This window comes from Porites lutea, chromosome 3 (assembly GCF_958299795.1).
Source record: "Porites lutea chromosome 3, jaPorLute2.1, whole genome shotgun sequence".
In the NCBI taxonomy this organism is placed as follows: Eukaryota; Metazoa; Cnidaria; class Anthozoa; order Scleractinia; family Poritidae; genus Porites; species Porites lutea.
Window position 1 is genome coordinate 47,595,589 of NC_133203.1, and position 15,099 is coordinate 47,610,687.

At 38.3% G+C, this 15,099-nt stretch overlaps 1 protein-coding gene across 1 annotated transcript in view; it reads right to left on the minus strand.

Annotated features, from left to right (window-relative positions):
- LOC140931304 (uncharacterized) overlaps positions 1-15,099 on the minus strand; it is a 29,965-nt gene that overhangs the window by 14,084 nt on the left and 782 nt on the right. The window contains exons 2-4 of the mRNA XM_073381086.1: positions 11,495-12,234; positions 1,919-2,168; positions 208-990 (exon numbers count right to left, since the gene is read on the minus strand). Of these exons, the coding sequence (XP_073237187.1) occupies positions 208-990; positions 1,919-2,168; positions 11,495-12,234 (1,773 nt within the window). The remainder of the gene's footprint in view (positions 1-207; positions 991-1,918; positions 2,169-11,494; positions 12,235-15,099) is intronic.

The window sequence follows — 15,099 nt, forward strand, 5'->3', positions numbered from 1 at the left end:
TCTTACACTGCAGAGAAGCCCGTGGTAGGATAAATGAAGGCATACGTTGTACATCATACTATAACCTAACAAAGCACATGTATAGCACATGTATAGACTAAATAGATTGCTACTCTTTTGAGGACACATTTTTTAGTAGTAGGTGGACTCGATTGATATGTAATATGCTAACAGCACTGCTAGAGATCGCATTTCACTACTACTTACCCTACTTTCTATTTGTGAGAACCACTGTTCTTGTCCCGTAACCGTAAATACCTCCTCTGCAGGTTTCTTCTTGCAAATCAGAGGATCGCCTTGTCGTAACTCAAGGAGGTGAAGACAATCTTCATGGGAACATGCAATCTTATTATGGCTTGAGCATTCTTCCTGCTGACAATACGGACAGGCTACCCGAATATGATACTGCAATCCACCTTTATAGAGATCACGTGACAAATCTTGCAAAGTTGCTTCCACAAACTCACGAACCTGCACTGCCACCTCACTTGTGTCATCCGCAGAGATCTGCTGAGGTTGGTTTCTTTGCTTGATAAAAAACTTAATAAACTGCTTCTTACAAATAAGAACAAAATCATGAAAAGTTTGCTTCCCAATAACAAACCAAGCTCCATTTTGGTACAGGGTAGGGGACTGAGTTGGACCAGCTTCAGAACACCAACGGACAGATCGAGAAACAAGCCGAGTGAACAGACCATGGGGAACAGAACCGCTGACAAAGTAAACAAACAGGGCACATGGGTCCAGCTTTGAGGGAGCCATGGAACAAAGGGAATCAGGTGACGCTTTGAGTTGAGATGGAACAAAATACTTTTCACCTGTCTTTGAAGATGAAAATTTTGCAATCAATCCAAATTGTTCCATCAAATCAAGAATGTCTTTCCTGGCAACACCCTTCAGAAGAAATTTGGAAAAGACATGATCAAGCAATTCCATGCTGAGAACACCGCTTTCTTCGACTTCCTTCCAGTGCTTTGCAAACTTAGGGACCTAAGAGACAATAACAAGAGGAATGATCACAAAAAGTTTCAAGACAGCTTTCTTGTAGGATCATTTTACACTACTAAAGTGTTAAATTTTTAGTAAGTTTACTAAAAGAAATAAGCTATTTAACATTTTAAGTAAACATTCGAGGAAAAAGTTTCTTCTTGCAATTTGAGGATTTGTGTGAGGACGCATGTAAAATGGAAGTTACGAAAGACTGCCTAGAAAGTACAACTGTGAAGAAATCTCTCTGGGGGGCGAAAAAAGACCATAGCCTTCTAAGCAGACCTCAAATTTGAAATCTTTAGAATGCTCGTTAATTTGCCACGTAAATGCCAGCATCCTCCATCTGGTTTACTCACCGGAAAATTCTTACGGTCCAAATTTCACTTCCAGAACCTGGCAGTGCGTTATGATTGGTCGACACAGAGTTGCTAGTTTCAGCAGACGTATCAATTACTTTCCACTCTGTTTTGTTTTGAGAGATTCTTTTAAGACTACATTTAAGGATAATTGCAGGTAAATTGGTTATAAGCAGCTCTTATTCTTAGTGGACACCACGTGATGCGGTATAAAGACGTCTGAGAGGGGAAGCTTTTGGGGAAACAATCTTTAATTACTCATAGCGGAATTTTGACGATGACAGGCGCCTATTATATTGACATTGATTTCAGAATTGCTTCTACTTACTTCTATTGCACACCTTTAAAGGTAGATTGTTCTGATCATCTGATCACACGAACGTCCTCATCATGAATGGGATTTTGTTGAACCCATGATCTCAGCACGGGTTACCAATAGATATAGCCAGCGAATGTGGACGTAGTTCGGGTCGACGCTTCTCTCCACCTAAAAAGTGGAGGGAAGCGACGACCGGAAATACTTCTGCAACCATTGCCATTGTTTAAATTCAAGTGTATAATGTATATCTTACAATTTTCTCAAAATCTGGAATAGTGATCAGCTGCCCGAACAAGTCTATCAGCCACTGGGTACTCAAGATGACTGTGCTACGATGCTTGATAATTATCCCCAGGTCATGATAGAAATTCACCATGGTGGTAAACCCTTCATGGTCATTGATGAAGCACTTCTCCTTGGCATGGGTCCGTAGCTTCGTTATACTCAGGTAATAAACTGGCTTGGAAAGTAAAGTGTTGATGACCTTCTCAAAGATCAGCCATCTAGTTTATTAAAACAAAGAGAAACGTAGTAGCGCGCGTAATAGTATCCATGTCACTGCACAGTATACTGACTACAGTACAGACTACAGTACAGAGCACACGTTTCAAAACATGACGTTAAACATCCATAGCAAAAAAAAATGGCGACTAAAATTGCTGCGAAAGTCGCCAAGACGTTGGGAACTTGTTTAGCAGTAATGTGCAAAGTTAAAGATTTTTTATTAGTTAGTTTTTATGGTCTTTCTAAAGTAAAAATGAGATAAATATAAGCTTAAATAAGCTGACTTAAGACAGCTTGTTTAAATCTTTAAGCCCCAATATACACGTATTAATTCTCCATACTGATCTCTATACATTTTAAGGAATGAGTTGAGAGAATCTGATAAAAGATCAAAGCATTTTCTCTCAGGCAATCATTTTATTAATTCTAATAACCTGATCTTCTGAAAACAGTTCGCTTCTTCAAATATTGTCAGCAAGAACTTAAAAAGCATATTAAAATTAGGTAATCTGTCAATTTTCAGCCGTATATCTCAAAAGTAGTGATCGCAATAGCCGCCGAAAATTAGAAGGGAAAAACAACTCTTGCCACCCAGTCACGCTTGAGTGGTTTTCCATATAAATCCTTGCAAATTGGGACATTTTCGAACTGACTTAAAATATTTCCTGAGGCATTATAGGGCTCAAATCTCCTTTTTATTCATAACAGCCAATTTGAGTCCTTAAATGCGTAAGGGAAACACTTAAAGACAGTTTTAAAAATGTCGAAATTTACGAGGATTTGTATGGAAAACCATTCAAGCGTGACTGGGTGGCAAGAGTTGTTTTTCTGTGATAGATGTATGTGAAGTAAATCATATAAGAACTGCGTAAATGAAATCAAATGAAAATCAAATGATCTTTCTCATACAAATCCTTCTTATTTTCAGCGGCCATTGCAATAGCTCCTTTTGAGATATACAGGTGAAAATTCACAGGTTACTTAATTTTGACATGCTCTTTCAGTTCCTGCTAACAAAATTGTCCAAACGCGAACTATTTTGGCGTTTACAGAAAGTTGATCACGTGACCAACTATTGCAAAATTAAGAATTTGTTTATGCTTAGCGTGCGTATATCGAGTTATGGATGCACGCGGGAAGTTTGGAGAACACGAAAGATGCGTAAGAGTTGCACGAGGCGATAGCCGAGTGCAACTCTAGCTTCTTGAGTGCTCTCCAAACTTCCCAAGTGCATCCATAACTCGATATACGCACAGCTAAAAGCATAACATAACTGACGAAAATGCTTGCTTTTTGATTAACTGCAAAATTCTCGCATTCTTGGACAGGCACGCGCGCTATATTATAAAGGCCTATAATTAAGAATTTGTTCATGCTTAGCGTGCGTATATCGAGTTATGGATGCACGCGGGAAGTTTGGAGAGCACGAAAGATGCGTAAGAGTTGCACTCGGCTATCGCCTCGTGCTACTCTTACGCATCTTTCGTGCTCTCCAAACTTCCCAAGTGCATCCATAACTCGATATACGCACAGCTAAAAGCATGAGCAAATTCTTTTATAACATAGCTCACAATAATGCTTGCTTTTTGATTAACTGCAAAATTCTCGGAACGCGCGACACAATAACAAACGGTTCTATTAGTAGAGCAGATATGTGCTTCAATTGTTCACTTTCTGTTAAAAGCATGAAATTTGGCATGATGATAGTTTTCAAGGCCCTAAAAAAGATAGGATATGGTGCCATCGCCAAAAAGGCCGTTAAGTGCAAAAAATAAGAGTTTTAATATGGCGGCCATTTTAAACCGGAAGTGAAATTAACATTTCCTTTAAAACGTCTGAATTTTAGCAACTTGGATAAGAAAATGTCAGAAAATGCCTAAGGCAGCTGTTTTTTCATACGAAGAGATATTATTTCAACGCAAATCGTCTAAAAAATAGAATAACGATGATATAAGTGCAGGCCGCCAGCTAGACCGGAAGTAAAACTACTAGAGTCGGAACTTTTAAGGAATGAGCTTAAATGCTAGTTTTCTTTACTTTAATATTTTCTTTAAATCTAATGTATACACTCAATTTACTATCCTCATCATGTATAATCCATCACTAAACTTGAGCCTACTTTGGCCATGATAAAGAATATCGAAGAAGAACTGGTGATATCTCGGTGACCTAATGACTTGATACTTCATGCAGACGAGTGCTTGTAATCGAAAAAAGAGTTTGGGATTGCCTTCCACGATTGTCACTCTTCTGGGCCTAGCCCTTCTTACTAGCGTACTTGACTAGTTCCACCCTCAACTTTGTAATTTCTGACAGTGGTGTGCAAGAGAGTCGCCACTCTCCTCTTAGAGACATCCAGCCCCAATCTTGCACACTAGGAACCGAGATGCTTGATACCAGTGCCTGCTGACTCCATATGTGGCCAGCATGGTTCGCCGTGCCCTTGAAATGTTTGAGTAATGCAGGCCGGGTCAAAGAAACTACTTTTGGCTTCGTCAGTTGACTGTAAAGAACTACTTTTTCTATCGTATAGAAGAACGTGTAAGGGAAAACAACTCCGATTAGAGAAAATAATCTTTTCTTGTCACATCTTGTGAATGCATGGAACGGAGGAAGTGCAAGGCAGCCTTTTTAGTAAATGCGTTAGCAATCTCGTAGGCTGGAAGGTAGCGTATATGTACATTAGCACCAAGATATATGATAGGGAAGCTAACTTGGCTTCATGGTAGAGGAGCTTCATGGAAAATGTCTTGGACACAAACAACATGGAGACTTAAAAGAAGGGAATCTGCTTTGTGATATAGCATCTGAAAAGACTGGACATCTAGCCCTAGACGACATGCGTTGCTCAATGTGCAAGGAATCCAAAAAGCACCTGCTTGTTTCGATCTTTACAAAAGAACTAGCTTTTTCCAGTTTCTTTAACTTTCTTAGTATAGCTCCTGATAGACGTTTACCCGCCCAGATCTTATTTTCAAGCTGTTCTCGGCGCCACATATTTGCCACATACTATGTCCAAGAGAATACGTTTTACATGCTCAGGGGATTAACGTAAGTGATGCACATTCGGAAAACGCTTTTTCCTTATTTTCTTGCACGTGGACTTTAGCATGATAATCAGTGCTGCTCAGTGCATGATAATTAAATGACATTCTGGGGGTGGTTACATTGAAGACTCTCACTTATGTCAAGAGAGGCACAGATTCACTTGATAGTGAAATACAGCTGAATTAAGCCGCCGCCCGGTTAGCTCCAGGTGGATAAACACCGGTCTACTGAGCGGGAAGCCGCGGTTCCAAACCCCGGCCGGACCAACTGTCACTCAGGATCTTTAAATAACGGACAAGAAGTGCTGCCTTTTTAATGTCATCTGCAAACGGTTAGACTTTCTAGTCTTCTTGGAATAAAAAAAAAGCTGTAGGCCCCATCTCACGGTCCTTGTTCATATAAAATGCTGTGGGAAGTTAAAGAACCCAGACACTGTTTCTGCTTTTTGTAAAGAGTAGGCTGAGTAGGGGACCCATTTACCTTCCAAACGGATTTCCCGGAAGCTTTTTGAAAATGGTAAACTTTGAAATGAGCAGGCGTTATCGTGAAAGCAATCTCAATCCAATATGTACATGCACAGAGTGTTATTTATACTCCTCCATAACACAAAATGATGGAGCTAGTATACCTCAAATTACTTTGAAAGCCGCAAAGCATTCTGCATTCTAGTTAATAGTGGATCAACTCTTTTAACCCTTACAAATTCTTCAAACTGGTCTCTATACATTTCCTTAAAAGGATAAGTTTAGAGAATTTGATAAAGATTAAAGGATTTTCTCTTAGGTGACAATTTTATTAATTCTAAAAACCTAATCTCTTGACCTTGTATCAGGGGATATTGTGAGTCAGAAGAAAATTGATGTTGGTCACTATTGGGACTTAAAGGGTTAAAACAAGTAAAAAGAAATAATCTGTTTTTTGGTAGTTAAATCTGTTCATATGTTTGGCCTTTCCTATGCTTAAAAATGTGAATCATTGTTTCACACCTTTTTTAAATTCACTACTGAAATGAATTGCTTTGAATGAGCTGCATTTCCATTTTATTATATAGATACTGATGAAATACCAGTATTTTTCCTTTTACTAAAGAATCATATCTTCATCGCGCGCAGTGAAGATACTATTTTTATCTTTCACGTGTGCGGATATTGGTGTCGCCATGGTTACCAACGTATTTTTTCTCTTCTTCATTAAAATTTTGACTTTTTGGAACAGAAAATATGCGTATTATTGTCTTTGTTTCTCCTTTACAACTTTATATCCGAGTTTCATAACATTTTTGTGACAGGCATTTTGCCATAGGTGACCACTTTAATTGCACTATTTTACTGTTTCGAAAATGAATATTAAAAAAACTTGTGTTTTATGTTGGAATTTTATCAGTATCTATAAAATAAACCGAAACTTACATGGCCGCTTGGGGATACGAATTTTATCTTCTCGTGCTGAAAGTATCTCTCACTCGAAGATAAAATTCGTATCCCCGTGCGGCCATGTAATATCCCCTATTTATCCCGCTTTTACCTCAGGTTCTCTCATTTAAACCGCTAATTTGTAACACGGTTGACTTTTTTTATACGACATAAATAACCGAAAAAACATAGAACAAACAATTTTGTCGTCATTTTGACGTCAACATGCTAAATTTTGTGTACTTTCGGTTAGGTGATATTTACTTCCGGTCAAAATGGCGGCCATTTTAGTAATAACTCTAAAAACCGGTTGAACAGGAAAAACTTGCGATGGCACCATATCACATATTAATAGCCACGATTAGTTTATATAATAAACAATTTCATCGTCATTTTGGCTTGAACAAAAGCTTAATTTTGTGTACTTTTGGTTAGGTGTTATTTACTTCCGGTCAAAATGGCGCCCAGTTTAATTTTCACTCCAAAAACCAGTTTAACAGGAAAAATTTGCGATGGCACCATATCACATATTAAAAGTCATAATTAGTTCTCTCATTCCTGAAAATTTGGTGCTTTTAACAAAAAGTGAACAATCCGGCCCCAAATCTGCACATATCCGCCCCACTATATTGGCTGATTACGAACACGCCACAATCGTCTAGTTTGAATGAAAATATTCTTTCTGTAAAAGTGGGAAAGAAAATTTGCTTCTTTATTCGTTAACGATCAATGGAAACTAAGCATAAACAAAGGTAAAAGAGTCTTAAAGTTCATCTAAAGTTAAAACTAACATGTTCATAAGAAGTCGTGGAGTATGGTTTGGATTTGCTGAAAAGATGTTTACGTTTTGCTCGGCGAAATCCAGAAAACATATTTTTAGCGAAGACGCCTGTCATCCTTCTTTAAACTTATATTAATTTACGACCATTGGCTGGTCATTACGGCTTCTTGAGAAGACCTGGCAGCAGTTGTTTTTGTGAGTAATAAATTTGTCTTCTTGTGTAATTTGTGTTGTTATTGCGATAGAAATTTTCCTGCTTCAGTCGGATTGTCCAGAGATAACGAAGTGCACAACAAATTTAAAAACAACAGTAAAAACGGAAATTTTGCCTTTAAGTGTTGTTGATGACCAGTTGGTGTCTGTCCTGTTCCCAGTGAATGTCTTTCGGCCAAAATTTGCTGCAGCTGGTCTTCGACAAATTTGCGAACAGCGCGCAACTTGCGAGTTTTTTTTAATTCGGCTTTATTTTTGCTGCTTGTTGGATCAGGACCTAAAAGGTCAATGCCGATACAAAAATTGGGCAGTTCTTCGCTGGTTTCTTCCATATTTTAAAGACAAGGAAAAGTGCACTACAGCTTGAAAGACGACAACTTTGCAGCCAGGTAAAAAAAATGCTCACGTCATCTTATTTACGCACGGGCGTGCGTAAATAAAGATTTTGTTCATAGCGGCTCAATAGGACTTATATAGGGCAAGCACGCGCGCTATGTTATAATTATATAACAATTATTCACGAAGTAGAGATGGTTAGTCGTGGATATTTACCTAGATAATTGTTTTAGTATATACTAAAACAGTGAGATAATTGAGCACAAAAATGATGATTTTTAACTCAAATACTGTTGCCAACGATTACAATTTTGGCGCGTAATGACCGAACGGCCGCGGTTGTCGCTTTTTCTTGCCGACGAATAAAACTTTTGAAGGTATTTGTTTAGCTCTTGCGGGGAAATTTCTTCAAAAGGAGTTGTGAATTCTTTTTGTATTTAAAATCATTCTGTAAAAAAAGATTATTAAATTTAGTTTTAGGCTTATTTATGAAAAAGGCAACTAAATAAAGTAACGGAAGACTTAAGCTTAATTTGCATTTGTAAACAAAAAACTTTTTCACCGGTTTTATCGATAAATTCGAGTCAAAAAGACAAAGCTTTACCGTTAAAACTTCCACACCGAACTTCGTCACCTTCTTCGTGTATTTCGGGAACAGCTTGCTTGATTAGTTGTGAAATTTCTTTGTTTGTTACGGCAGCAAAACAGGGAAGGTATTTTTCTCGCAACTTACGCGAGTTTGGCGTCGCTCGCTCGGAGGAACTGGAGGTGAATCAGTGAATAGTTAACAATTATTTCTCGACTCTGAGGCCATGAGGGCGAAAGGAATAATTGTTGTAGTAAAATCCAGGTAGCTGGTCAAAAATATCGAGACAAAACAACTTAAAGCTAGACCTTAATCCTTTTTTTGCCGCCAAAATCCGGCGCTTTTCGCTACTAGTGGGGCAGTCAAATTTAGCGGGAGATTTAGGGGTCTCAGATTTCGTAGCTTCGTTATTAAGAAAACAAGGACCCTGTCATATCGAGGAATGAACTGATTAACCGAGATTATAGAATTGAACGATAAACACTTAGTTTTGAAAATAAAACATTTATTGATTGAATTAGTTTGGAATGACGGAAATTTTATTGCAGCATTTAAGAATACCTTAATCAATGTTATTTCATTCTGATTGTATCACTTGGAGTGTTATACTCAAAAAATGGTTTCATAAAGATACGAAAGACCCCACAAAACTAATCCGTAAAATATATATGAAGTCGGATTACGACCGTTCAAAGACTATATTCTGTAAAACTACTGAAAACTATCATCCGCTCGATCCGCTTCTTCTAATCTGTAGACACATAAATTCAGGCATACATAAGGATGAATGCGTATGGATAAATTGTACACTGAAAATATGTCTTACCCCGATTTATCGATAACTTTGGTAAAATCGGTAAAATCATTCCGCTGTACATGGGTTGTTACTGCGACCCTAATGGCGTTACCTGAATATTATCAAAATCGCTTCCGTCTATCAATTGGGTTATCGGTTAAACATCACACAAAAAGGCATTTTTAAAAAGGGCGTTTTCCCGAGAGTTTATTTTTATCGTTGCCACCCCGGAGATCACCGAAGCAGGAGAAAAGTTAAGGCAGTTGCGGGGTAGGGTTAGTTTCCCTCGCAGCCGTTTTTTGGATGTCACGCAACGCTTCCCAAAATCTTTTGGGGGAGCGTTGCGTGACATCCAAATAACGGCTGCGAGGGAGACAAGGGTAGGATGGGGGCACAGAGAAATAGTCTGAGAGAGTTACCGGCTAAAAATCCTAAGCTTGACATTTTCACTATTTAAAGTTTGATACATTACTAATCTGCTGTCAATTTACTACATATTTTAAAAGTTTACTGAAAAGGTTCATTTGAACATAAGACCCGGAGACTTGTGCGAGCCATTTGTCAACAGAAGTCTGCTTGGGCGTTAGGAGAGATTTTCAATGAAAAAAGCCTATTTTCGACATTAGTAAAAGCATATTTGTCTTGTTTTAACTTGACAGCGAATAAATCTCGCTAAATGAAAAGAATGTGGTTTCAAACATTTGACAGCGGAGGAGCGACACTCCCCCAAAATAGTTATACGGGTATGTGCCTCTCAAAGGGGAGATGATTTTGAAGTCCCTGATTTAGAACTGGGTTATATATATTTTTTCTTTTCATGAAAGTTTCAAATTGCTAGCAGCCATAAAACGCAAAACAATAAAAAAAAGCAAACTGTTGTGTTGCGCGTCCTAGTCCGTGGTGAGGTAATTGTCGCGTAATAACGTGTTTACCCTGCATTCGCGCTTCGCGCCCCAAACATACATAGAAATAACTTTGTTTCTTTTTCCAAAAAAGGGCCAGGAGGGTTTTGGAAACTTACTAAAATTCTAGAACGGGGTATCATTTTTAGGGCAAATTCTTTTTAAAACGAGGTCCAAATTTGGAGACCCAGGCAGCAGATACCCACCCAAAAAATCATTACCTCGGTATCGCCCCGTGCCCGCCCCCTACGCGGGGTAACGTTTCCGAAAGCGATTTTGATATGATATTCAGGCAACGCTAGCCTGACTACTGATATGTCTGGAAATTAGAGGCGGATCGAGCGGATGATAGTATTCAGAAGTTTTACGGATTACAGTCTTTCAACGGTCGTAATCCAACTTCATACATATTTTACGGATTGGTTTTGTGGGCCAGGGAGTTCTAGTTTTCGTGATACCGAAAACTATATATCTATGTAGTATTTAAAGGTACTCTTGTCTGTGCCGTTAGACCTTTTAACATCATGTATAGTGTTGTTGTTTTTTTACTTAAGGATTAATAAATATGTATGTACGTATGTACGTACGGGGGCTCTTTGTTTTCAAAACTACGAAAACTAAGAACCCTAAATTTACTGCTGAATTTGACCTAAAACTCCGTGGAAAGGATCGGACAGAAGATAATTTGACAGGTTATACCTTAACTTCGGTTATAATTTGACTTCATACTTCGACGGATTCGATTTAGGGGGTCTTAGGTCTCAGATTTCGAGGGTCTTAGTTTTCCTAACACCCGGCCAAAACATCCGCTTAAGGCCTAGAGGCTGGTGAATTCTATCTAGCCCGTCACTTACGGGGAAAAACTGTCATTTCCTAGCAGTCATAAGAAATGAACAGCTTCTGGTTAATTAACATAAGGAAACCATGTAATCCAGGTTCGACTGAATTTCACCTAAAACTACGTGGAAAGGATCGAACAGAAGATAATTTGACAGATTATACCTCAACTTCGTTTTTAACTTAATTTCATACTTCGACGGATTCGATTTTAGGGCGTCTAAGTTTTCGTATAATCTCGAAAACTAAGACGGGTCTTTTAAGTGTTTTAGGTCCTAGCTCTCGAGGGTCTTAGTTTTCGTAACACCCTGTTTGTGGTCACGCTTTTATAGTATAACGTCAGAGTCTATGAGTTACTGATGAAATTATTATTAATGTTAATGGATTGTGTTCTTCTATAAAGGCGTTATTTACCTCACAGGTATCTTCTCCCCAATGTAAGGCTCCTGTCTTAGCACTTCCATGATTTTGACCCGTAGAGCTCCGATGTCATCAATGTTTTCATTTTCCCTAAAAACATTTCTGATCTTATTTTGAAGTAACTTCGCAGTGTTGTCAATGCTAAAGATAGACCGCACCACATGTCCTTCATAGTCCTTACCAGCAATTGCGTTCTGGATTTCTGTTTTCATTGCTTCAATGTTTTCAAATGGTTTGTCTGCATGGGTTCCTACAATGATCACTGGGGGGCGCAAATGAGGCACCTCTTCTTCTACATCATCACAGGTTTCTCTTCTCATCTGTGCGACGCTATGCACTGTGGACAGCCAAGACAACAAGTTCTCAAGATTTGTTTCTCCATTTGGGTTTTCCAAATCAACATTACGAGATCCTTGTCTCACACACGGTTTGGCTGTGTCATGCAGTGACTTGCTGAGGTTGCACACCAAGATGTACAGCGCACGTGATGATAAGAATACAGGATGGGATGCATAATACAGGTGTTGTCCAGCAAAATCCCACAGTTCAACACTGACAACAGATTCTTCAGGCTTAACATCTTCCCCTTTTAATTCCTTTATCAACTTTACAGCTCGCTTCTTGATCTCCTCTGGAGGGATGTCGTCTGGACGTAAAGTAGTATCAACCACTAACTCATGATCAGGTCCTGTTAATGTGAGTTCACTAACACCGTCTTCGTTTGGATCACCTTCCTGTAAAAGAGTATGAAAAAAAGAAACAAAATAACTGTTGTTTCGGATTCTGAAAGACAATTTTGGGGTGTGAAAAAGAATAATGGAGTAAGAATGACGGAAATTGTTTAGTTGGAATAATGGAATAATGCCATTTTGTGGCGCGGAATAATGGAATATGCAGATTTTTTCAGCGGAATAATGAGTTCTTTTTTCTGGAATAATGGAATAAGGAAAATTTTCCAACTGAAATATTGACATAATGAACACCTGATTATTTCTCTTCACCCCCGATTCGATTATTCAGCCACTTAAAGTTGTTTTTCATGATAGAAAATTCTTTGTAGACTTAAACATGGAGGCACGATTATTGGAGGCATGAGGTATCCACAACATTACAAGAGGGTCTGAATGGGGGGGTCCACTTGTCGGTTGTCGGTTAAAATTCAGTTACTTTGTCGGTACTCGGTTAAAATTTTCGATCTTTGTCGGTAGTCGGTTAAACTTTTTGATTTTTGTCCGTTATCAGAAAATCTCAGTTAATAAGTAAAAACGCCTGTTAATTATTAAGATTTTTATGTATTTCACCCAGTTTCAAGACTTTAATCCCTAAAGAAAGAGTAAAACTTGTAAGAATGCATCATTTGATTGCACTTTTAAAAACTGCATTAACTCTTGTTTGTTTATGCAACATGATCGTTTATTTCACCATTGTTTGCCAAATGAATATCATGAGTACTGATAAAATTACCAAAGCGTTTATTGTAAATGCGAACTTGGTTTCCCTGTCGACTACAGGGCACAGTAAAAAGTAATTAATTGATTAATGGACTCCAGCCTTTTGGATACTTAAATTATTCTTGCTGAAAAACTGCATGGGGTGACAGGCTGCACATCTAACAAGCATGTCCTTTGCCATAATTTACACTTTAACCATTGGACGTACAAGGTGTGAGGGGGGGAGGGGGGTGGAGGCCATCCCCGTTAGGTTTTTCTGAGATTTTTCCAAGAGGATAAAACATCAGCACCTGACGTTTTCAGTAACTGTTCGTTTATGCCTCGCACGCATTTTGAGACAAGTTCAGTGATGATCAGTTTCTATGGTTACGAAGTATGACGTAATAAGTAGCAGGTGGTCAAGCCATTTTGAGTGAAAATGTGTTTTTTTTTCAACTTTTTTCAACAATGAAAGTAAATCTTGTGGCTGAAATAATGCAAAGTGCTTATTTATGTGTTATTATTCATGTCAAGCAATTACCATCTCTGGTAAAATCCACGATGGCGAAAATGGTTGATGACGTCACACGCCTCCAGCAGCGCCACCATTAATAAAATATACCTCATCTTGTTAAGAAGATCAAAAGCTTTCCAGTGAAGACAAAATCGTTTCGAAATACTGCAACATATCAAAAACTCTGCGGAGGGTTTCCATCTACCCCCCCCCCCCCCCTCTTGTACCATGGTGGGGCTATGATTTTGCGTGTATGTCCGCGGGTTAAGTGGTTCTTTCAAAATTTGGCAAGGCAGTGGTTGATTTTGTATGTGATTACACTTTTTCATTAAAGCTTCTTTTATAATAGACACTAAGGGCTTGTATTGTGACACGAAAGGCAATATTTCTTTTTCTTCCTTGTTGTTTTGTTTCAGGAGCGCTGCTTTCCTTCTGTGACTGTTACTTCTAATAGCAATTTTTCTTTCAAAATTGTGTGGCCAGCCTCTGTCCATCAACCGCTTTTTGAAATCTGAAATACTTCCTCAGAGGAGTTTGTTCGTAGGATTCTCAAGGCTTCTTGTTTGTCAAACCATTTTAACAATTGGTGGGTGATAAGAGGTGAAAATGTGTCTACTGGAAGGTTTCTGTTTAAAATGCCTCTTTGCGTCAACGATAGCTTTTTCTTATTTTTCGTAGAATGTTGTGCCTTAGTATACAACCATGTCTAAAAAGATTGTCTCAGTGTCAGATATTTCGGCCGTGAATTTCATGGTAGGGTGACGTGTAAGTTTACTCGTTCCGTGAATTTGAAGAAATCTACGATGTCTGGTTTACTTTTGTCCCACAGGGGAAAAAGGTCATTTATGTAGCGTTTTCAAACAGTTGGTTTGAAGACGGTTTTGCTTAAACTTTGTGTTTCAATGTATGCGGCCATGAAAATTTTGGAAAGGAAACTGCTGTGTGTGCTCACCACCGTATCGTGGGTTTTTACTAATAGTGCTTTCCATTAAACTGGAAAGAATTTTCTTTGAGGATTAATCTAAGCATTTCTCGGACCAAAACAAGAACGTTCAGCTTTTTCACCTTTGTCTTTTCAATAAAATTTATAAAGTTGGTAGCATCTTTAAGGTGTGGCTTCTGTAATTATGGTATTGGTTGTAGTAATGTACCAGTCCTGTATCAACATAAGAGGAAGTTCTTTCTGTTAGACCATCTGATGAGTCATAAATTTAAAGAAGTTTCTTCCTAACGGCCAGAAAAAAAATGCAAAATGCTCTTTTTTCTGAAAACAAATATTGATAATGTCAGCCCATGTCGGTATTCGGTTAATATTTTTCCTGTCGGTAGTCGGTAATTTTTTACTCGTTTTGTCGGTAGTCAGTAATATTTTTCGCCTTTTGTCGCTAGTCAGTTAACCCCATTCACACCCTCTTACAACGTTCTTGCATTTTTCAACGGTGAATTAAAGAATATATAGAAAAAAATATTTGATTGAGTACCCCCAGCCCTTTCTCTTTGCTCCTCGCATAAAAAAAGAAAACAATAGCGAAATTGTGATTAAAAACAACAAAGCTATACTCAGGGCCTAATTAACACTTAAAAGTATAAAATTAATAAAGATACTGCTACACTCACTTTGGTTTGCACACGCGCACTAATGACCCAAAGGCTAA